Consider the following 22,402-nt stretch of genomic DNA (forward strand, 5'->3'; position numbering starts at 1 on the left):
TCTCTTAGTGCACTTTGGATTGCAAGCATTTCAGTTGCTGCACTTTGTTTTTCTCTTTTCTTCTTTCCAGTTTCATTAAAACACTCAGACATGTTTTAATGCTCAGCTGACTTCATTAGGACTGAAATCATGAAGCTCATCACAGCCTAGAAATACAGCCAGGATGTCCATATGCAGAAACATCTCGGGATGTGCTGGTGGAGACTGGGGAATCAGCAGTCAGCTGAAATTTCCTACTTAATATATAAAAATCTTGTCAGGGAGTTTGGTGATCCAGTGTTGTTTACTTGCTTTTTGTACAGTGGTTTAATGAAATGCTGGTGACTGATAAGTTTGGGCCACAGTGTTTTTCTCATTTTCTTGTAGTACCTGTTGAAGGCAGTAGCAGGTTGTTCATGGAGATTTTTGGCTGTTGGATCAGGCTTCCATAAATGCTAATGCTGTTAGTGTCACCTTGTTAGATGGTTTAATGTGTTGGTGTAATTAATCTGCAAAAGGAGAGAACTCAGCTCCTTTCCTGTAAGAATTAAAGCTTTTCAGTACTTGAAGAACAGAAAGACCATATGGGTGAAGTTTAGGTTGCTATTGGTGTCTGCTTAAATATTCAGCTGCCTTGTGCATTAAAATGTTGTATCTCACACTTCTGATTTTTAGATCTTGGTTGCACAGTGCTCGGGCATCCTCAATGTGGATGTGGACTATATTAACAATCATGGCAAAGAAATTGGCTCATCTGTCCTCAGACTTGCCAGCTGCTAGCATTTAACCCACAGGAATTTCTTGCCAGCAGTTGTTTCTCCCTTCCCTGTGTTTCTACCACCATCTTTTTCTTATTCAGGCGAGCTAGTAAGACACCTATCTTAGTCTGTGAGCACTTTCCTAGCAGACGGCAACAACCAAGATGAGCAAATGCTCTGAGTTGCTTATTGTCAAGCTGGGGAGGCAATGAGGAGTTTTGGCCAGGTGTCCAAGCAGACTGAAATCACTTGAAATCTTCCAAGCCACCACAGCTTCTTCTCACCATCAAAGAAATCCAGATTTTGCCACTGAAGGTGTAACTTCAGGGCTGATAGTTTCTCTACATCGTTTTCAGGCAGTGGAAGCCATCTGGTGCTGTTCCTGTACATCCTGGTACACAATATGGCTGAAGGATTCTGCCATGTCCTCTAGCAAAAGCCTGTCTTGTGAGCAGCTGGAACCTATACATAGAAAGGGTGTACCAACTCTCTGATAAACTTACTAGGAGTAGGAAAGCTAATTAATCATTCATTGCCTGTGCATTCTAATCAGTGCAGTATAACTTGAGTGCTTCGTGCTTCCAGCAGTTGCAGACACTGAAGATCTTGTGTAGCTTTCCAACACTGTGGGGACAAAGTATAACCCCTGTTTTATAAATAGTGAAGCTATGGACTGAAGGTGGGCTTTTCAGGGGTTTTCATTCTTTGCCCAGCTTTACTGCCATTTCCAAACCTTCAAGCTAAATGTGCTGACTGTCAGAAGGCTGAGTTAGAAACATATAACCCCTGTCCTCAACTTTTGCTGGAGTGTCCCTGCAAACTACAGACAGGCAAGAAAACACAAGAGCAGTCCTGGGAACCAGGCCTGTCACCATTCAGAGAAGGGCTGTCCTGAAGGTGTTTTGCCTGGACCTTATTCTTTGGTCCAATGTGTATTTTATGAAAAGATTTAACAAGGTTAAGACCAAAAGAAGTCAAACCTTGATATGTCTGTTTATGTTGGGATCCATGAGTTAAAGTGGACAGAAGAGAGAAATGAAAATTGGAACTCCGCCAAATATGAAGAACTGATAAATGACTTCCAAGCATGGGTGCTGTTTTGACACAGCTGATGGCTTCAGAAAGAAAAGGTTGGGTCAGCGTGTACTTCTTGGAACTTGGGTTTTTGTTTGTTTTTTTGAAAGTTTTATGACATGTTGAAACACTGTATTGCATAACTCCTTCAGCCCTTCCTTGTTGCTTTCAGGGTTTTGTTCTGCTTAGCTTTGTATGTAATTGCGCCTATTAAGCTCCATATGACTGGTTTTATTCATCAGTTACTGAAGAGACAATACTAAGAATAAACTTGACCCTTTTCACCCTTCATCTCAGTGCACTGATGCATCTTTTCTAAGGAATAAATAATGGTGGTGTTACGCTCTGGAAATTAAAACAAATGTATACCAACCACTAAAACACCTCATATTTTAATGTGAGGAAGAGGGGGGAGGTCAACAAAAGTAATGGTCAGATGTTTTTGATAATACTACCCATGTTAGCAGGGAGATGGTACATTTGGTGGCTTGGCAAGCCTGACAGTGAACTGGGACCCTTGTTGGACTGCCTGGGCAGTCTGTGCCCCCAGGGGAAGGCTGGCTTTTTTCCATCTCTGGAAAGAGATGTGTGTAAGCATATAAAAAAACCTGTTTGGCATTTACATTTCTTCATGACTTTGCAGGCAAGCTGCAATTGACAGGGCCTTAGGAATGTACTATGGTGAGGTGAGCCATATGCATACATTTCTAAAGGCAAAGATCTTCAGCTCCAAGACAGGCACCTCTTTTCTGTCTGTGGTCATCCAGTGAGTCTAGGTGAGGCTGTACTCTGCTTCTTGGGTGAGCAGTACAGTCATTGAAGGCTTTTAGTGACACAGGGCAGCCTTTCAAAACAAGTTGGTATTTATTAGTCCCCTGGGATGGCACATAGAGCAAGGTCAGGTGTGTGTTGCCAAATTACACTTAAGATGGAGTCTGTGGGGACTGAAGCAACCACTTTGGATTTCTAAACCCATTGGATGTCCTCTCTGTGTCCCAGTCTGTGAAGCCCTTGCTAATATAGTCCTTGCCACAGCCTCCTGATATCTCAGGGCACTTTTTTGCCAGTTGCAGTACTGCTGTGGTCAGGGTCCTGCCTCCTCTAGCTCCTGATGCTGATCTTTGGTCTCTGGAGTCTTCTGTCACCTCCCCAAGGTGCTCTGATGGCTTGAGGGAAGTTTGCAATGGTCCTTCCACAGCAAATGAGACATGTATGCTTATTGTGGCAAATACTGCTTTCCCAGGGAACAAATTAGCTCAGTCATGCCTGCAGGTAGCAAACCATAGTCTCCATTACAGATGCCCTAGCCCTCCCGTCTTGTCCATGTTTGTCAATTTGTCAGACTTATGTTGTCCCCTGGAGTGTTTGGCAGTGTGCAGAGACCAGCTTTGGAAGAAGCGCAGGCTGGTGAGTTTGTGACTAGTTTTAAGAGCTCAGGCGCTCTGGATAATGGCCAGTCTCAGTGCACCCCAGCCAGCAAGTTGATAGCAAAATGATGGGTTCATGAATCAAAGGGATTCCCTGTGGAGATGAGGATGGCTTCATCCCTCTCTTCTTTTGATGGTGGGATCCTCTCCAGCAGGAGCTTTAGTTTTGGACCTTCAGGTCCCAGTACAGAAACATGCTTGGCTGAACTTAGGTGGTGTGTCAGGCATATTGCAGCAGGTGTGTGGGGTTTTTTTTGTCTTGCTGGCTGGCTGAGAGGAAGAGACCATAGCCACATGTGCTGTTGAGATACCTTGTCTGTTGTTTGTGATTGACCTTGACCAACCTGTACAGCTGCTGGTTGTTTAGACCTCATGGATAAAAATAGGCTCCCTCAATTATATATGCAAATAAACATAAAGCAGGCCACCAAGCAGTGCTACAGTTAAATGCTTATGGGCCCAAGCCTGGAAACTGCATGTGTAAATTGAGTTATCACCCTCAAAACCTGTCTGTGCCTTGGCATCTTCCACTTGGCAGTGGGACTGGGTGAAATTAGTCCTGCTGGAAGGAGCTTCAGGGCAAAGGGTGTTATTAGAAGGCAGGGCTAAAGGATGGTTGGACAGCAGGCAGGCCCAGTCCTCAAGCCATCCTAAATGTTTGTGTACTTATTACTTGTAAACTGCACCTCCATTGCTATTAATTATGTAGAGTGAAAGGAAGCACATGTTCAGGTAGCATTTTTCTCTGTTAGAATACATTTAAATAATTGTCACCTTTCTCTTCCATAATATCCATTAGGGATTCTTCTTCTCATTTTCTGACTCCCAGACTTAGAAGGCAAGCCCTCCTAGGGGTGCCTTGCTTTTAAATTAATTTAAGACATTTAGATTGATTGGTATTCAGGTTTTGGTGATAAGTATGTTAATGATTTCTGGATGCCCTTGATGTGGGGTATCATTTTTATAGAATGACACGTAACTACCCTTCTCTCTCATGTCGAAGGCAAGTGGGACTTTAATAAAACTGATTGCTGCCTTGTAGCTTACAGGGTAAAATCTTTCTTCATCCTCCTGAAACATTTGTATTTATTCAGGGAAGAACAAAGAAAACCAGCTTTGCTTCTGTCTGGCTTGTTAGGAGTTTTTCCATCAGATGTGTGGCATTTCCAATGTTTTATTGCAAAACAAGACTTTTTCATGTCCATTAGTAAAAACTCTGTGTAATGAATAAGATTTGGTTGTAGATGTTGTAAGAGTAGTTGCCAAACCTACTTCAGTTGCTTAATGTGATGTAATGATGAAAAGTCAATTGTGGGTGATCTTCCAGAGGACTAAGTGATTTTTTTTTTCTCTTTCATTCCTCCGTAAGGCCTTCTTGCTTTGCTTCCTTTTTATGGGACTTACAAGGATGTCTGGCAGTGGTAGTAATGTTGATAGGTTCAAACCTGTTCCAAGCTTAGCACGGGGGATGTTGTAACACACATGCTTTCACACATCAAGCAATAAAGCAAGGGGTTGGATGGGTTGATTAGCTTTGTGGATGACTCGTTTTCATTGGACGTGAGAGCTGTGGAAGGTCAAATATGTTTTACAAGGTCTGCCAGCTTCTGGGTCCTGGCTGATCCCCATGTCAAAACTGAGTGAGAAAACCTCAAATCTGGGAGGTTTGGTTGTTCCTAAATAACCTGATAGGTTTCCCTGTATCTGTGAGGCTGTCTGTAGACAGTCATTATGGTTGGGGGCACGCACCTGCCTTTTTCCTACTATTTGCAGACCAGGCTTTCAGAAAAACTCAGCAGCTACATGTTTTCAGTAAAACCTGGTGCTTTCCTCTTGTAGGAAGTGTTTTAAAACTAAATTGGGGATCAGTGCACCTACCTGAATGGCTTTGCATGCAGATTTGCCTAAACCTGATGTCTGCATGTCACTTTGAGATGAATCCTGTGACTGGAGGGGTTTTCTGTTTTCCTTAGAGCAAATCGGAGCCCTGGCTGGGCAGCACATTGTGCACGTGGCCTGTGGAGAGTCTCACAGCGTGGCACTCAGTGACCAGGGCCAGCTCTTCTCCTGGGGTGCTGGCAGCGATGGACAGTTGGGCCTCACCACTATAGAAGATGCAGTGACGGTACCAAGGTAAATTTTTAACAGGTTCAGGTTTCCTTAAGGCAGCTCCTTGGAGGCGATGCGCCAAGGGTTGCTTGCCTTCCAGCCTGGAGACAGTGGGAGCACTTTCTCTCAGAGGGGTAGTAACTGGGCACTTCTCCTGCAGGGATGTAAGGGTGATGACTCCTTTTCTGTACTGTACTGGTGCTTCCTGAGTCCCACTGGGATTCAGACAAGTCCTCAGGAGGTTTGGGCAGGACAGGCCTTCTGCCCGTGGGTGCTTGGGGCATGGAAAAGAAAATCAGAGTGTGCTTAGCTTCCTCAATGGAAAATGCCACTGTGTTTTGTACAGAGCAAGGAGGTGTACGACGGAGGACCCAAAAATAGAAATGCTGTGTGTGATACCCCTCTCTATTTCAGTCCCTAGGAAGTCCTCTGAAATAGGACATACATTTCAAGAATGGGGAAAAAAATATATGGCTGCATGAACTGGCACCTCAGCTCTGAAACTTTTTTGCAGTGTTGCCCATTAGCAGCAAAGCTACTAAGCCAGCCTACTGCAATTCTGAATAGTGAATGTTGCTCAGAAACTTTAGGGTAGTGCTCAATTTTCTTCATTTACTTATTTAATGTATCTTACCTGTTTCGGAGCACTAATAGGGTTAAGTGCAAGGTCATGTAGATGATGGCAGTGGCCAGTGGCAGACACCAAGACTCCTCCATGCAAAGCAGTTCACAGATGATAGGTCTCAGCTTCTTACCATCATAAAGATAACTGGTCTCTTTGTATGTAATGGTGTTGTATCATGCCACATTAATAACGGATATAGTCTGTCTCTTACTTGATCTGCCACTGCAGATCCAGTGCAGAGCAGAAGTTTGTGACACCTGTCTAGGGTGGCTGTCATTGTTGAAGCAGTATTTAAAGGAAAAGAGTTTCAGTCACAGAACATTAATGTTTGAGCTGAAGGGCTCTGTAGCAAGACAATCCTTAACTTGCAGGTGGCTCCAGTGTAACAGAGAGAGACAGGCTCACATGTCAATGTGATAGTGCCATTTTAAAAATAACATTTTCGTGAAATAACTTGAACTTTTGACATGCTATTCTCTGTACAAAGCACTGAAGAGGTTTTGGTGCTGTAACTTGTAGGAACTGCTAGGCCCCTGACAGCATGAAAACTCTCGATGCCTCAAAAAAGAATAGTGAGGGAGACACCAAGAACCAGCTATTTTCACCATTTCCAGATGGCTGGATTCAGCATTATGGCAGTAAACATAGTTGGAGTTAGTAGTCAAGTGTCTAAAGGTCTCTGCAGATTTGCATCTATTATGTATGGATCTGCATCACCTTCAAGACTCTGTTCCTTAGTCTCAAAACCATAGGGTATTTGTATATGTAGAATGAATATCTGAATGGAAACCTTAATTTCAACCTAAGGTGATACTGTATTTGTGGACACTTATTCTAAAATAGTGTTGTCTTCTTTAGGTTGATAAAGAAACTGAACCAACAGACAATACTGCAGGTTTCCTGTGGAAATTGGCATTGCCTGGCTTTGGCAGCAGGTACTGTAACATTTGTTATATATTACCAAGATTTGTGCTGTTATTTTGCACAGTGTCCAAGATCGTATATCGTTTAAGTTACAGCAGTCCGATATTGTATTTTGTGCTTAGTTGCACGTCTGTTTATTTACCCAGTGGCTTCAGACTGTGCTTTTATTTTGGCAAAGAATGTCTCGCTTGATTTTTCCATCATGAGGCTTGGGTGGGAGCGAAGCCCCCAGCACTGATTCTTGTTCGTTTTGACAAACTTGCTTTTCTGTTGACCAGCTTTTACTTGCTGTTCTCTTTCTTTCCTTGTTCCAGATGGCCAGTTCTTCACATGGGGGCAGAACAGCTATGGTCAGCTGGGGTTGGGTAAAGAATGTCCCTCCCAAGCCAGTCCACAACGTGTCAAGTCTCTTGATGGGATCCCTTTGGCTCAGGTTGCTGCAGGCGGAGCCCACAGTTTTGCCCTCTCTCTCTCAGGAGCTGTGTTTGGCTGGGGGAAGAACAGCTCAGGACAGCTGGGACTAAGTGATGAACGAGGTATTAAAATTATGCTCCTAGGTGAAAGAAGGATGGACTTTTTTGGCCTAGTGTCTCTGTTTGCATTGATAATATATTTTTATTGAGCGGGTATGTAACCCTCAGCAGCTCTTCTTGGGAGGAGAGGGCAGAGGAACACACTCTGATGGACTCTACAGGCTTTTCATACTTGGTAGGAAGAGAAACGCTTTTTTCCCCTTGTGGATGTTAGTGGAAGTGAGGAAGGTGAAAAAGAAAGATCTTTCAAATGTGAGTGTCAACAGGCAGGCATCGAAGGAAGTGCCCGTGTTCTTTCTTCCTCTTCTCAAAAATGCTTTGTCCATATTTTGTTTGAAGATGATGCGGAGCAAAGGCTCTGCCTGCAGAACAGCAGGCTGAACCCATCCAGTTGTTTGCCAAAGTGTTTTTGACTGGTGAGCAACTTCATGCTATAAAATGATGGCAACACAGAATATCTTAGCATCGTAAAATGTTGTCTAGTTTACCGGTTGCACAATTTTCCAGACACACAGGGCCAATGGTAGTTTTTTTCAGGTGGCCATGTTCAGTGAAGCCTAGCCATCAACAGACTTGAAGATAAGTTTATAAATGAGGCTGAAGAGTGGATATGACATTACCACAAGTATGAAAAGCCTAGGTCTCCCCTGCTTGTTGTTAACATGTTCTTAACTTTTTTGCAAAAGTAAGTGAGTGAAAGATTTTAGTTTTAAATCAACCTCTTCATAGTTTTCTGCATAGTTGCTGAGTAGCTTTAAATATCTAGGCAAGTTACTGAGTGTGGATGTGATGCCTACCATGCATGGATAATTTATTTTGCATGGGTGAGTACATGAGGTGTATATATTTGTAAATGTTAGGTTGCATAACATAGTAGCATATAAATACTGTATTTTGCAAGAGAAAAGCATTACCTCACATTTTGTGTACCTATAATGAGATGATGCATTTTGACAACCCACCCTACCTACTGAAATATGTATTTAAAGCCATTACTCAAAAACAGCCTGTAGTTTAGCAAAGGATACTCAAATGTTGTATGCATCATTTAATCTTGCTTTACATTTTTAGGAATATGAAACACAACTGTAAGACTTGTTGCATATCTTGTGTTCTCTCAAAAATGCGCCAGGTCTATTCTCTTGTACTATACGTAAGCTAGAGCTGATCTTGTATGAGAGCAGCCATGTTCTTTCAATGTAGACTGGCAGATAAATGCTTCTAATTTCAATGAAGCTGCAATTTATATATGAGAGGCTCGCTTTGACATGGGGCTAATCTTAGATGAATATATAAGGGGCATCTCTTGTGGGGCTGTGTTGGCCAGGGATCATACTCTGCTTACCCTCAATACATGACACTGTAGTAAATACTTGATATTTATGGTAAGTGAATCATAGTAAGACAGTGTGAATTATACTTAGTGAACATGAACAGCAAGGTCTACAAACATGAGTAGTCTGCAGCACTGTTATTTAAACAATTATGCTGTAGAGATAAGAAGTGTCATTCCTGTCAAAATAAAGATCAGAGTGCTAAAATACAGAACAAAGTAAATGAAAAATCTGCTCTCATTTCTAAATACATGAAAATGTGACCATTTTCCTTTCACTACCCAGAAAAAAGCACCTGTCAAACCCTTGGGTGAGAGTCTTAAAAAATGGACAACTTCTATAGGTAGGAACCTGATTTTTTGTTGGTATGAAGTAAGCAGCTGCTCCCCTTAATATCCAACTGTTTTGGGGTGCCTACTGCTCCTTGAAATGTTTAGCTTTTATTTTATTTTTGCATCAGTAAAACATGTAACCTTGCTTAGTGTATTCATCCTTGGGAGACCCACTTTTAATGATTAGAATGTCAGAGTAAAGGAGAAGAGCATCATTTAATGGTTGGCAGAGATTAGCCTTTGCAAGTAGGAGGATCTTCTTAAAGGATGACAACAGAAGGAACGCTAGGCATTTAAATATCTTGGGATTCAGCTTGTCATGTGTGTTGCGCTGGTGTCTCCCACGTGTCAGGATTGCTCTGTATGGAAAAGGTCTAAGCAAGGTTTTGGAAACAAATGTTTGCAGTCGTCAGTGAGGAGTCTGGAGTGGAGCATGAGGCTGAAGGTGGGTGTAGCTAGGCTGCACTCATACCTCCCAAACTGCAAGTGCATGTTGAGTTTATACAAGATTCTCAATATTTGCGTTCTTGCTCTGGACAATTTTCTTTGAGCCAGGACAAATCTTTTAAGAATTGTAGGAGGAAAGCAGCAGTGAAGTACTCAAGGATGTGTGCTTTTTCCCCACAGTTGTTAAAGCTTCCATTGCACGTGTAGACCACATCTGAAAATCAAACTGCCAATGGTTTTCTCAGACATTTAGGTTTGTGTTTATGAAACAGCTCCTTTATTTTCTTTGTCCAATGCAGACCGAGAATCCCCGTGTCATGTGAAGCTGCTGCGGTCTCAGAAGGTTGTTTACATCAGCTGTGGAGAGGAACACACAGCAGTTCTGACAAAGGTAAAGATGCTAACCTGGGAACCCTGGCTGCTATCTCGCCTGCCTGATGGTTTCACGTTAGTTTCCTGGGTAATGGTAGGAAAGAACAGATTGACTTACCATATTCCATCTGACTCCAGTAAAAGAAACTAAATGGAAAGTATAGTCTTATTATAATTTATTCTGAGATTCATTGCCAACATGATCCATTGCTGTTTTTGAAGATGAAGATGCTAGTAATCCATGATAATGAATAGTAAAACTCAGGTGAATTGCTTAAAGAAATTAGGTTTGAGCAAAAAATTTAACAAATGTACATCCAAAGGGGTGAAAATAGCATTTTGTTGGAAGATAAAAAGAGAGTGGTATTGTGCATCAGAATAAAATGCAAGTCAAAACGAGTGGGTGTTTAAATGAAACATTAGCAGTCCCTCACAGCATTTCCAAGAGGTTTTCAGTTCCAAACCTGCTGTTTCCAAGTGGTGTATAGCTTAGTGGACAGAGGACAGGGCTAGGATTTGGTAGATCACTGCTCAGTTCTTGCCTTGCCTCTGCCACTTCCTAGGCATTGCTTCCTTTTTTGGTGCCTCAGTGTTCTCCACTGTAAAATGAATTAAAACAGCTGACATTGGGATTCCTCTGGGGAAAAACACTGCAGAAGATCAGTTATGTGGAAGCTCCCGTTCAAGGAAAAAGGTCACAATCCTTTTGATCAACAGCTGACAGAGATGGGTGTAAAGTACTGTGGAAATGGGTGCTACTCAGCCATGTTTAATCCTGCTAGGATTTCAGACTCATCTGGTGACAGTGGGGGAAAGCTGGACTGGTATAGACACACCTAAAGATAATTCTGTCAATCTCTGACGTGTGGCAAGGTACCTGTTTGGAAGCTGCATTAGCAGAACCCAAGTTTCTTTTCTGAATCCTTTGAAATCCCCAGTAATCTCTGCCTAAGCTTGGGCTTGTACTGAAACTGGAGTCAGAGAGATACTGCTGGGTTATGGGTCCCTAAATGGAGAATATGCTGTTTGATTTGCTAACAGAGTGGAGGGGTGTTCACGTTCGGTGCAGGTTCCTGTGGGCAACTGGGACATGACTCCATGAATGATGAAGTGAACCCCCGAAGAGTTCTTGAGCTAATGGGCAGTGAAGTATCCCAGATTGCTTGTGGCAGGTGAGTGCTGTGTGCAGTCAGAAATTCTCTTTGGTGGAGGTTAATGCTGACACCAGGTCTTGTAAATAGGGGGAATAGTCTTGCTTCTGCATCCTATATGTGAAAACTAAATTAATTTAAATTTTACTTCCCATGAGAATTTTAAGGCCCTCTAAAGGAGGTTGCTTTTTAATTGGGGTTGTTCCCTGTGCTGTAACCTGGTAAAAGATACCTTTCCATCTTAATTCATCAAGACTTCAGAGCAGCAGCCCCTTTGGTCACAAGTTCCCAGCCTCTTTCATGAAAAGAGAGCTAGTAACACTGGTGCTGTGTTGTTGCCTTTTGGTATGTACAGGCTTAGTAAATGACTAAGCTAATTTTGTCTGTGAGCCTGATACCAGCTGTATGCTGGCACACACTTCACCTAAAGAGCTCCATCCCATAAACTGGTGCCATCAGGTGGCAAAAACTGAGCATTGGTGCTAGTGTAAAGATGCTGCTTTGCACCAGCTTCTGGCCCAGGGGAACTGGGAATAAGTTTTAGGCTGCATTTGTATGGTGGTTTTTTTAATTGTTAAACAAGGCCCAAACTTTGTACCCATCTCTGTTCCAGACATCACACTTTAGCCTTTGTGCCTTCTTCAGGAATGATCTATGCATTTGGCTGTGGAACAAGAGGCCAGCTTGGAACGGGGCACACTTGCAATGTTAAGTGTCCCTCTCCCGTCAAGGGTCACTGGGCAGCTCACAATGGGCAACTCTCAGGGAAACCTGGTATGTACTATGCATGATTTGGATTTGCAAATGGACGTAAATAATTTCATTTCACCTGTAGCTGTCTAAAGACATCTTGACATTGTTCTGTGAAAATTATTGAAATAGGAAAAGAAACCCATGCTCCTGTCCTAAATGCACTATGGAAATTACTGGGTGACCTCTTGCTCTCTCTGTTAATGTGTGCCCTCTCCCTTTCTCTTTTCATAGCAGAGCTCAACATTTGGTGATCTTGAGCCTCCATGAAATTGTACTAATACTGATTTCCGAGGGCTTTGGTTTCTCTTTAAACCCCCCATTGCAGTTTAAAAATTCCAGCTTTTCCCTCCTGCCAGGCCCTGTGTATCTCTCAAAGTGCTACAGTGCTTGAGTTCCAACTGATTTCAGCCTGGCCTTCAAGGGACTCAGGTGCTCCTTGTAGTGTAAAGCCTGAGATGCTGGCAGTGCAAATGTGGGGGAAGAGGCACAGTAGGAACTTGCATTCATCAGCCTCTAACACAACCATGTCTCTTTCTTCAACAGATGCCTGCAAATATCACATTGTTAAACATATCTTCTCTGGAGGAGACCAAACATTTGTGCTTTGCTCCAAATATGAGGTAAAACAAATGAAGTATCTTCTCAAGTCTGCTCCCCTGTCCCAGCCTTCACAATGCATCTTTTGGTTTTGGTAGTATCTCCCGAAAATGAAGTGTTGGTTTGGGGTCCATTCTGCTTTACAAACCTTACCAGTGATGACAGTTGTTACAGGGATTTACAACTTTTTAGGAGTGGCTGAAAGTTGCCTTCCTTTAGAGGCATGTCAAAGAGCCATTGGGAAGACACTGATTTCAGTTTGATCAGCAGGGAGGGGAGTCCAGTCTCCTTTGCAAATGGGAAACAAGGGGCTGCCTCCTGAGACACTGGGGCCATGGGCCACATACACAGGGGTTTTGTCAAGATATGCTGGATGGAGGGCTGAATGGTGAATTGGTTTTTCTGCTTCTGTCTTCTTATTTCTTTCATGAAGTGTTTGATACACACTTTTTGAGGTATGGAAATAGGTCTAGAATAAGTGTACTAAGCCTGTAGTTATATATGGTGGCATTTAAGAGGGCTTTGGTACATTTAAGGAAATGATATCTTGGTTTTTTTGCTTTTCCTCTTTTTAAAAATGTATTTGATGATGATCTTGTGTTTTTTCCGTGCCTTTCTATGCCTTTTCTTTTGGACTTCTTAGTAATGTCACAGCTTCCGAACCAAACCTGTTCAGAGACCCCCACTAAGGAAGCTATCAGTTATATATAGAAAACAGAGATTATGAATAAGAAGGAGTTGTTTTACAAGCCTTGTCTTTGCTGAAATCTGTATCTTCTCACAGAATTCCTTGCCTGCTGATGATTTCCGGACCATAAATGAAACACGTTACACCTGTTTAATAAATGATGAAACTATAGATGTCTGGAGGCAAAAGCTTTTAGAAAAGAACAGTTCTAATTCTGTCAAGTAGGTATTGTGGCACTGGACAAGCCTTTTGCTGAAAGTTTTATTTACATAATTTTGTTGGCTTCCGTGCCATGCTTTCACTTGAAATTTAGCAGCCTTTTCAAGTGTGGTTCTTGGTCGTATCCAAGGGGAGGACAGTTGCCAGTCACAAGGCTGCCAGGTTAGACCTTCCAAGCAAAACCAGAGGAATTTGAGGCTGCCTCAGAACATTGCAAATGGTGGGTGGGAAATGGATTTTAAAGTTGTCCTTTGTGTGCTTAGAGTTCATAAAAAGCAGCAAGAACTTGTGAACAGACTGATTAAATTCCTTCCCCTGTGTGCCTGCCATGAGAAGGGCAGAATAGGTGGAAAGGAGGCACTGCTAACATCCCTCCCTTCAAAGAGGGACGTTACATGATCCTGAATGAACCACTTACCCTCTATGCCTCTGAAGGGGTGATCCTGACATTGTTTCCCATAGAAGGAAGAGAGCTGAAGAGATTTGCTGGGACATGTGGTCATAACCTCTATCTCTGTTTTCTTTTGTCTTCCTGCTGCAAACAGTAATGTTGTTCAGATTCTGTCCTCAGCTGCCTGCTGGAATGGAAGCTTCTTGGAGAAGAAGTAAGTGGCAGAGTCCAGAAGCGTGGCTTTCCCTTGAGGCAGGCTGGAATCCCTTTACTTCACTCACTGCTGCAGTGGGATTTGGTTTTTCTGATCAGACAGGAGACAGGGGCAGAGAGTGTCTGCTAAAGAGGTGGGTGGTCAGAACTGGGTAAGGGAGGCAAATGGTCTAAGAAAGTGCATGGTGAGTGTACTGTAAGTGGCACAGATTCATTGGAGTTGTCACGACTGTTATTTTTCCATATGAAATGAATATCAACATCTTTAAAAGAGAGGGATAGGAATACGACATTAAGGGAAGTGAGTGATGCCAGGTGTCTGAAGAGTGTCTTACCCAGCTGAGCTAGCTGGTGGGGGCTGGTGTGTGTGGAGGTATACTTCAACATAGGCTGCTCTTAAAAAATACATCTGGGGCAGCATGGAAGCACTTTCCTTTTAGGTGACATCAGTTGTGGAAAGTTTTGTGCTCCTGCTTACAAAAGCAGGAATTGCAAATGGGTGTAACCAACAATAGGTGGTGACAAGGTTGTAATATGCATAGCTGAGTCAAAGTCTGTGGGTTGGGAAGGATTGTCTTGGCTGTGTCTGTAAATGTTGGGGAGGTAGCAGCATAAGATGAGGAGGAGGAGAAATTTTTTATGGTGATGTGATGAGTAAATGACCTGTAACTAGGTGAAGAAAAGCTTAGTTACTCTGAGTAATCTTTGAGTAATATTTTCCAAGAGCAACTTGAAAAAGAAAACAATTTACTCACTATTCTTGCATTTTTCCGCTTGTCCAATGGTTTCTTCTTTAGTGTTGTGACAAGGCAGCATGTTACTGCATCAGGAGAGTTGTATCATGTTGGTGTAAAACACTTGTTGAGATATCCAAGTTGTTGAGTCACTGTAAATAGTCCCATGTCTCCTTTGAATGTGGAAATGAGTGGAGTTATGACTTCATCACCCCAGTGCAGTTTTCCTTCTACTTTAATGATGACTTGGCTAGTGCAGGACTTAACTTTTACAGAAAATCTTTGACCAAATGAATGACAAAATTTGAAGCCTACATAACATACGCTGAAGTGAGGCTGTATTTAACCATGTACCTTTATATGTGAAGCCTTATGTCACGGTGCACTTGACAGAAATGCCCTAGTACATCCTTCCAGTATCCTAATGCCATATAGGCTTGTTTGCAATACAGCATTGTGGTACACAGGGTTAGATGGAAAAGCAGCTTTTCTATGTGTGACTGGGCATGCTCCAATACTACTTCTGCACATCACAGCCTGAAGCACTCTGCACTGCAGTGTGATTCTGAGGAGCTATTTCCAGCCTGGTGCCTGTGCTGTTACGGAAATAGCCATTCTACTACAGCAGGCTATGTTTAGCTTCTCGTGTTGTTATAGTCACACCAGCAAACTGACAAATGCATCCCATCTTTAATAGCTACCTTTTCCTTCAGAGTGTCTAATACAGTACAGTATCAGATGAGTAGTGACGGTCTTGGGAAATCCTTGAGGTCAATGGAATTGTAGCAATGATCTTTTTTACTAGTCACTGCAAGGTTTTATGTGCAGCTTTACTGCAGACAATGGTGCCAAGAGCCTCTGTTACAGATGCTGATCGTGCTCTAGACGCTGAGTTAGGTAATTTACCTGCTGGCCTGGACATTCAGTGTTGCTAGATCTGACTGTTAGGCTATTGTCCTCTGCAGGTTTGCCTTCGTTATTGCTCTTACACAGGTAGCCGAAGTAAATTACAGCCTTTCATGCACAGCAGAAAGGACAGCACATCTTTGTTGCAACTAAAGACCATGTGAAGACTGTTCTCAGCTGTGCTGTGCTTTGATTGTGGTTGTTCAGTTTTAGAAAATTTAAGAGTGGAATTGCCAAAAAGCTACTCTGAATATCTTCCCCTGTTTTCTCTCAAAACCCCTCATCTGATGTTCCCTTGCATAGCAGTCAATGTCTTGTTATGCATCACCCTTCCCTGTCTTACTTGGTGTGATTAAACAGATTTTGCTATAAAAGTAGTGTATCTGAATACAACACAGAGGATCCTGATGCATATGATAGATACATATTTTATAGGCTTTTAAGCAGTCTGGCCTGTCTAGGCAGGCTCTTAGGTCAGTGAAGGAGTCCTGGGGAAATCAAAGACTTCAATAAAGTGTTTCTCTGCAAGAATCCCAACCCTAACCAAGACCCAGAGGAGTTCAGAAGGGAGAGTTGTCCATCTTGTCTTTAGCAAGAAGATTCCAACTTCTGCTTTGTTTCTAGTCTGATTAATTCCCTAGAGTTAATTTCTCCATTGCTTGCTCTCGGGCCATGCCAGTACACAGGTAAGGGTGTCTCTTCCTTAAACTTAAGCCTGTCTGTCTGGGATTTTTTTAAAGAATTGATGAACATTTTAAAACCAGTCCGAAGATCCCAGGGATTGATCTGAACTCCACCAGAGTGCTGTTTGAGAAGCTGATGAACTCTCAGCACTCCATTCTTCTAGACCAGGTATTGCACTTCTGGGGTTTTGAGTATTCAGAGGGGAAATAAAGGCTTTGTCCCTCTGTAACATGCAAGTAACAGCAGCTTTTTTGTGGAAGGGTTGTATTGCAAATCTGCAGGCCAGATCCTTCATAGTATCAATGGATAACTTCTCCACTGTCCTGGGCTGATTGTCACCTTCTCGGAATGTGTCTCTTAAGACTTGTTTTTAGAAAAGTTTTATCTCATGGCATTTAATACTTGAAACGGCTGCTGAAGTTAATTCTGTGTATGCTATACTTGTAAGTAATGACTATGTGCTCATTTGTTGCCTGTCAGGAGTTGAGTACGTTATGGTTGTATAATTTATTCTAACTTGGAGTATTTCTCTCACGAGTGCAGAGCTGTGAGATAAAATTGTGTTTGTTCCCCATGCCATTTGTAGCTATAATTTTTATAGTGTGTTTTTTTTTTTACTTTGGGTTTGACTTTTAAAGCAGGGATGTGACCTTAACAAGAGGGGTTAACTAACCTCTAGCCAGCCCTGGAAAAACCTATCCCAATGTTTAAGCATTTTGGATGAATCAGAGTTTAGTCCTGTCCTATGGAGTGTTCTTAAAAGATCATCAGCAAAAGCTGTTAAGTCCACCTGTGCAGTGTGCTCCATTTCATCAGTTCTTACACATCATCTATGTTGTAGGTGCTCTGTCACTCAGGATAAGTTGCCTTTTTTTTGTCTTGTTTTCCTCTAGGTACTGAAGAGCTTTGAAAGTTTTTTGATTCCTCAGCTGTCCAGCTCACCACCAGATGTTGAGGCAATGAGGATCTATCTGATTCTCCCTGAATTCCCACCCTTCCAGGACTCAAAGTATTATATCACGTTAACACTTCCTCTAGCAATGGCTATTCTGCGTCTAGATACCAACCCCAGCAAAGTTCTTGGTAAGAGGTTGGCATTTGAGATGCATGTTGCTCTGAGCGTTCAGCTGGGACACAAAGTGTTGCCTTTAGGTTTTTCAGTCGTGTTTTTGTGTTTAATTTTTCTGTTACAACGGCTGCAATGATAATTGAGTATTATTTGTGGTATAGTGTTGTTATGAAGCAGTCACCTCTAAAAAGCAGCTGGGAACCAAAAGCGTTCAAGGAGTCCTCCCTCCAAAACCTGTGTTCCCATGTAAAACAATTATAAACATAAAATTTGAATTTTAAACATGAACTATGAGGAAATGAAGAATGTGCCCTACAGGTAAGATAGGGGAAGTTTGTTACAATAATATAAAACATATAAAATTTATGGTGGTGTGGATAATAAATGAAAGAAAATTCAGGTTAAGAACTGTTTTAATTTAGAAGTAAAATATAATTTCAAGGAACACTTACTAGGGAGGTTAATCTAATTTACCTTATCTAGTTTACCCACATTCAGAGACTCAGTTCCAGATAAATTTTAATGCCTCTCTGTGAACATAGATTTTGTGTATTTTGACGATTAAATTATCAATTCTCATAAATTTGTCCACATTAGAATATCCTTTCTGTATAAGGTAAATAAAAGAATATACTAAATATAACATAAAGTTACCTTGTGCTATATAAGTTGCAGAAAAACCTATTGGCTGGTCTGTGACCAAGCTGAACACCCCAGGTCTTCTCCCACTTCTGCATCTTTGCATTTCTGCTAATATTATTTCCTATGAGCTCATTTTAAGCTAAGCAGAGCATATGCTGCTTAATGATTGTTACTCGTGTTTGCTAAGCTATTACTTCTCTTGTTATATCTTACTCTATTTCTTAAGGTTATCTTATACTAAATCTCATAACATGTAAAATGCTATCTAATGCATTCAGACCTCCAGGAGCATTGCTCCAGTGAAATTTATTTTGAGCTTTAGTGACTTTTTTTTTTTTAAATTCAAAAAGGCTTTGGAACCAAATTTCTTCCTCTACTCAGCGTTACATAGTCCACTGTGATTATTAGCATACAGAAATGTAAAGGATTCTCATACTTCTGCCTGCCAGAATCTATTGTTGTGCTGACGCTTGAGAGGATAAATTGGTGTTTGTTTCTAACAGTTGACCTAATGGTTTCCCAGGCTCCAGCTTCTACTCTGCAGGTAGATTGGTTCTAGCAAAGAAGCTAATAGTGAGGGTCCCTTCAGAGGAGAGGTAAGGGTTACCTGTCCTTGGCAAGAAAGAAATCAGCCTTTGTAAAGAAATCAGCCTTTCTAAAGAGGGGGAGTTCAGACCTTTAGTGCAGATGTGCCGGGTGACGTGCTCTGACACCCACTAGAGAAGTATGTGGTACTATGGAGAATTGCCCAGGCAACTGCTTTCTTATCGCTCATGAGAGACAATGGTTTGCCCACAAGATCACAGTATCTTGAATACAAGATACTTGAAACAATATCTTGAAGGTTGATAAACCTTGAATTCAGGCTCTCACGCTGATCAGGCATTGGTGCTCAGTAATGACTGGGGTGGTTGTATGAGAGTGGAAAGGGAAGAGCTTTTTAATTTCTGGTATCTAGCTGACTCTTTGCTCACTTTCCTGGTGCTACACTTAGGAGAGAAATAGGGAAGTTTTTTGAAACAATCTTTGGGTGTGTTCCCCTATTTTCAGCTGTAACTCCTTAGTTAGGGGTTCCCCTGGCCTTTAATTCAGAATTTATATATTGATGTTCCTCTGCTTTCCAGACAACTGGTGGTCTCAAGTGTGCCCAAGATATTTCCTCAGGCTAGTGGATCTCTATAAAGGCGCGGTGGTTTACCTCCTCAGTGGAAGAAAGACACTGTTGATCCCGGTCCTGTTCAGTAGCTACATTACAGCTGCTCTCAGACTTCTAGAGAAACTCCACAAGGTAAGAGGAAAGCCTTGGCACGTGTTGGCTCAAGATGATTCAGTCTTGTCTGCCCTTTGGCAATTGGCAGGGACAAAGTGGTCATGGCCCTGGCTTGTGAGCTGTGTCATTGTCCACCAAGACACCACATGGGGAAGATGTTAGTGTTTTTCCTGAATTCAAGGTACTTGAAGATTGTTTAGTCTTGTCTCAAACACTAGGAAGAATCTACCCTAAAGAATGCTGCTGCTGAGCCACTGGACTGTGTGCACTGTGGCATTACAGATACCTGTCTCATGTTGCTTTCTGCTCCCACTGTGTTGGTGGTGGTTAGTCTGGGTGAGGAGGAGGGGGAACAAAAATAAATCAGAGGTTTATTTCGATTCTTCTTGGTTTGTACTAAAATATAAGGGACTACTTGTTTTTGCAAGACTTTCTGGGGCCTGTTGTTGCAAGCTGCTATAATTGATTTCATGAAAGCAAACCTGCGTGTTCTAAGAAAAATGCTGAATATATCCGTATTTTAAAACCAATCTGTTTTCTTCACCAGGTAAATCAGAAGGTTAAACACGTAGAATATGATAAGTTTTATATCCCTGAGATTTCCAGCTTGGTGGACATTCAGGAGGATTATCTCATGTGGTTCTTACATCAGGCTGGAATGGTAAGAAGTTTTATGTATAGCCATTGAAATAGCTGCCCATATTTGTGTCTCTGGTTGTAGAGATCTGTATTTTTAATATCCTTAATGAGCGTAATGTATTCAGTATAGGAGCATCTATATGTTAAGTCTGTCAGATTTGGGTGCTCAGTGGTTTGACAAAGTTGACTAAAATAAGGCTGTCAGAAGACCTGGAGCTAACAATGTTTACCTAATGCTTGCAACAATCTCTGTGATTATTCATGTGAATCTCATTCAATCCTTACACAAGGGGATTAATTCAGTCACTGGATCCTTTTAATGTAATCGAGACCTCAGGAGCCAAATCCTGTATTCTAAAATTATAATTTTTACCCTTTACTTCTGCTGTTTAGGCAGGTATTGTGAATAATGTAGCCAGTGATCTTAAAATGTTGCTCTGTAAGAGGAGGCAGTGTGGCGTTCTGGCTAGGGGACTGAACCAAGACTCAAGAGATGTGGGTTCTATTCCTGGCTCTTCCAGTAACCTGCTGGGTGATCTTGGGTAAGACCCTTCACCTCTTTTCTGCCTCATTTTCCCATCTGTAAGAAAGGAGATGACTAAGCTGAGGGCTGGAATATGCTGTGTAGGAACCCAGTGAGATTATTTAATTATAGCAAGGAAGAGAATCCCAAGTGTGAGAAAACACCAAAGAACATCCGCCAAGGGATGCTGCAAGAGTAAAACCTGACTGTAGCAAGAATTTTTGTGTGTGTTTTTATGGACTTTCTAAATGTTGTGTGTGCTGTGTCCCCTGTCCCCCACTTCCCAGCATTTAAATAGCGCTGTTCTGTGCTTGCTTTTAGTGAGCAGAGCAATTATTGACTCAAATTTATGTAAGTGATAGTTAAAAATAGTTAAAAATGTATCAATATGTCTAATGAGAGGAGTAATTTACATTGCAGGTCTTATATTGTCATGTTGTGGCCTTACGGTCTCTCCTGTTGTTTCATATGGTCTCTGCCTTGGGGGTAGTTTTCTGCGTAAGAGCAAGTTTCACTTATGGCAGGCTAGCACAGGCTTCTGTGCCCGTTAGTCCTCTTAGTAACCTTTGATGTGCAAGTTTTGAATCAGACTTGTGCGTTTTCTTGAGAAGGAAGTTCCCATGCTTTTCTTTAAGAGGAAAAAAATGGGTTGTTGGTCCTAGAGGAGAAAAATTTTCTTTGGGTCAGCTTTGAACTAGTCCATCCAAAAAAATACAAGACACAAAATCAAAAGAGTAAAATATTTTCATATTTCTTTTTCCTTCACAGAAAGTAAGACCATCTATCATGCAGGTAAGAAAACTGGTTTTCATGATTCTTGTTTAAAGAAGTGCTATGGAAGCTGTAAATAGGAATCAATCTGCCTGCCTTTCTTGCAGGATGCTGTGACACTCTGTTCTTATCCTTTCATCTTCGATGCTCAGGCTAAGACCAAGATGTTACAGACAGATGCAGAACTACAGATGCAGGTAATCCTTCTCTCTCCCAATTTTCCTGCCCCATTTAATTTTTTCCTGCCTTTTGTATTGGTGCCTGCAAGGAAAGGAGTTCACTGGGAGTTAGTGTGTACAGCACTTTATTATTTCCATGGTACGGGAGAGCAGGGTAGCTGGAGAACCTCTTTGTCCTGGATATTGCAGAGGCAATGCTTGGTGTCTTTCACTTCAAAATGTTTGGTAACATCAGAACTGCCAGATGTGCATGTGATGGAAATTTAAACTGTATACAGAAGGAGTGCTTATGTATTTATGATAGTCCAAGGATAAGAAGAAAGATGAGGTGTCTATTAGAGGAGCTGTAAGGCTGGAAAAGTAGACAAGCTTTCAGATAAGTGGGCACTTTTTTCAAGTTCCTGCCTGGTGCAGGAGGGGTGGTGGTGCAGGAGTGTCAGAAGTGAGGGTTGAAGACCAACTCCTGACACTGTTTGTGGTTGCAAGCAGCAGCTGTTGTTAGCAGCTCACCCACCCATTTGCAGTGAGGGGTGCAGACCTGAGGCTCTCCAGGAGTGTGTTCACAGCAGGTGTTCAGCTCCAGCACCCTTACCCTGTAGATGGCAGCCAAGCCAGCTCACAGGCAGGCTGTGACAAGGATGGCAGGCTTCTGTGCCAATGTAAACCTTCCAGTACCAGGCATTGTTCATGCAGGTGGCTCCTGCCTGTGCCCCTGCAGGTGCCCCATGCAGGGGCAAAGCATCGGGCACTGGTACCTCATCCAGTGCAGCTGGGGTCTAGAACTAGTGCCATCCTCTGTGAAACGAGTTTGTTGAGGTCCTTGGTCATCAAGTTCCTTCAGGGTGGAGAACTGTCATCAGTTACTTGTGGCCACGGTGCTGGTTCCATGTAATATCCATCTCTTAGCTTTTCTATGGCTGCTTGAACACAGCCTGCAGCAAGGCAGAGGAGGCTCAGCCTATGCTCAGAAGCTGGAGCCACCTTCTCCTGCTTTCATTTTGCCATCCTCTTTTGTATATTTCCAGCTGCCCAGTTTGTGAGCAGTGCACTGCTGTGAGG

At 42.2% G+C, this 22,402-nt stretch overlaps 1 protein-coding gene across 5 annotated transcripts in view; it reads left to right on the forward strand.

The window, feature by feature from the left end:
• The window catches only part of HERC3 (HECT and RLD domain containing E3 ubiquitin protein ligase 3), a 53,242-nt gene that overhangs the window by 16,545 nt on the left and 14,295 nt on the right, over positions 1-22,402 (forward strand). For 4 of the 5 annotated variants that reach the window (XR_012042461.1, XM_072861319.1, XM_072861316.1 and 1 more), the window contains 15 exons: positions 5,212-5,371; positions 6,831-6,907; positions 7,211-7,432; positions 9,842-9,933; positions 10,956-11,086; positions 11,679-11,839; positions 12,362-12,438; positions 13,200-13,324; positions 13,868-13,927; positions 16,307-16,418; positions 17,144-17,333; positions 19,086-19,249; positions 19,779-19,892; positions 21,162-21,185; positions 21,272-21,361. Coding sequence is in view for 4 of the 5 variants with exons in the window: in XM_072861319.1 (XP_072717420.1) it covers positions 5,212-5,371; positions 6,831-6,907; positions 7,211-7,432; positions 9,842-9,933; positions 10,956-11,086; positions 11,679-11,839; positions 12,362-12,438; positions 13,200-13,324; positions 13,868-13,927; positions 16,307-16,418; positions 17,144-17,333; positions 19,086-19,249; positions 19,779-19,892; positions 21,162-21,185; positions 21,272-21,361 (1,799 nt within the window). In the remaining variant the exon portion in view is untranslated. The remainder of the gene's footprint in view (positions 1-5,211; positions 5,372-6,830; positions 6,908-7,210; positions 7,433-9,841; positions 9,934-10,955; positions 11,087-11,678; positions 11,840-12,361; positions 12,439-13,199; positions 13,325-13,867; positions 13,928-16,306; positions 16,419-17,143; positions 17,334-19,085; positions 19,250-19,778; positions 19,893-21,161; positions 21,186-21,271; positions 21,362-22,402) is intronic. The other variant, XM_072861320.1, reaches the window with a different exon arrangement.

This window comes from Ciconia boyciana, chromosome 5 (genome assembly GCF_034638445.1).
Source record: "Ciconia boyciana chromosome 5, ASM3463844v1, whole genome shotgun sequence".
NCBI lineage: Eukaryota > Metazoa > Chordata > Aves > Ciconiiformes > Ciconiidae > Ciconia > Ciconia boyciana.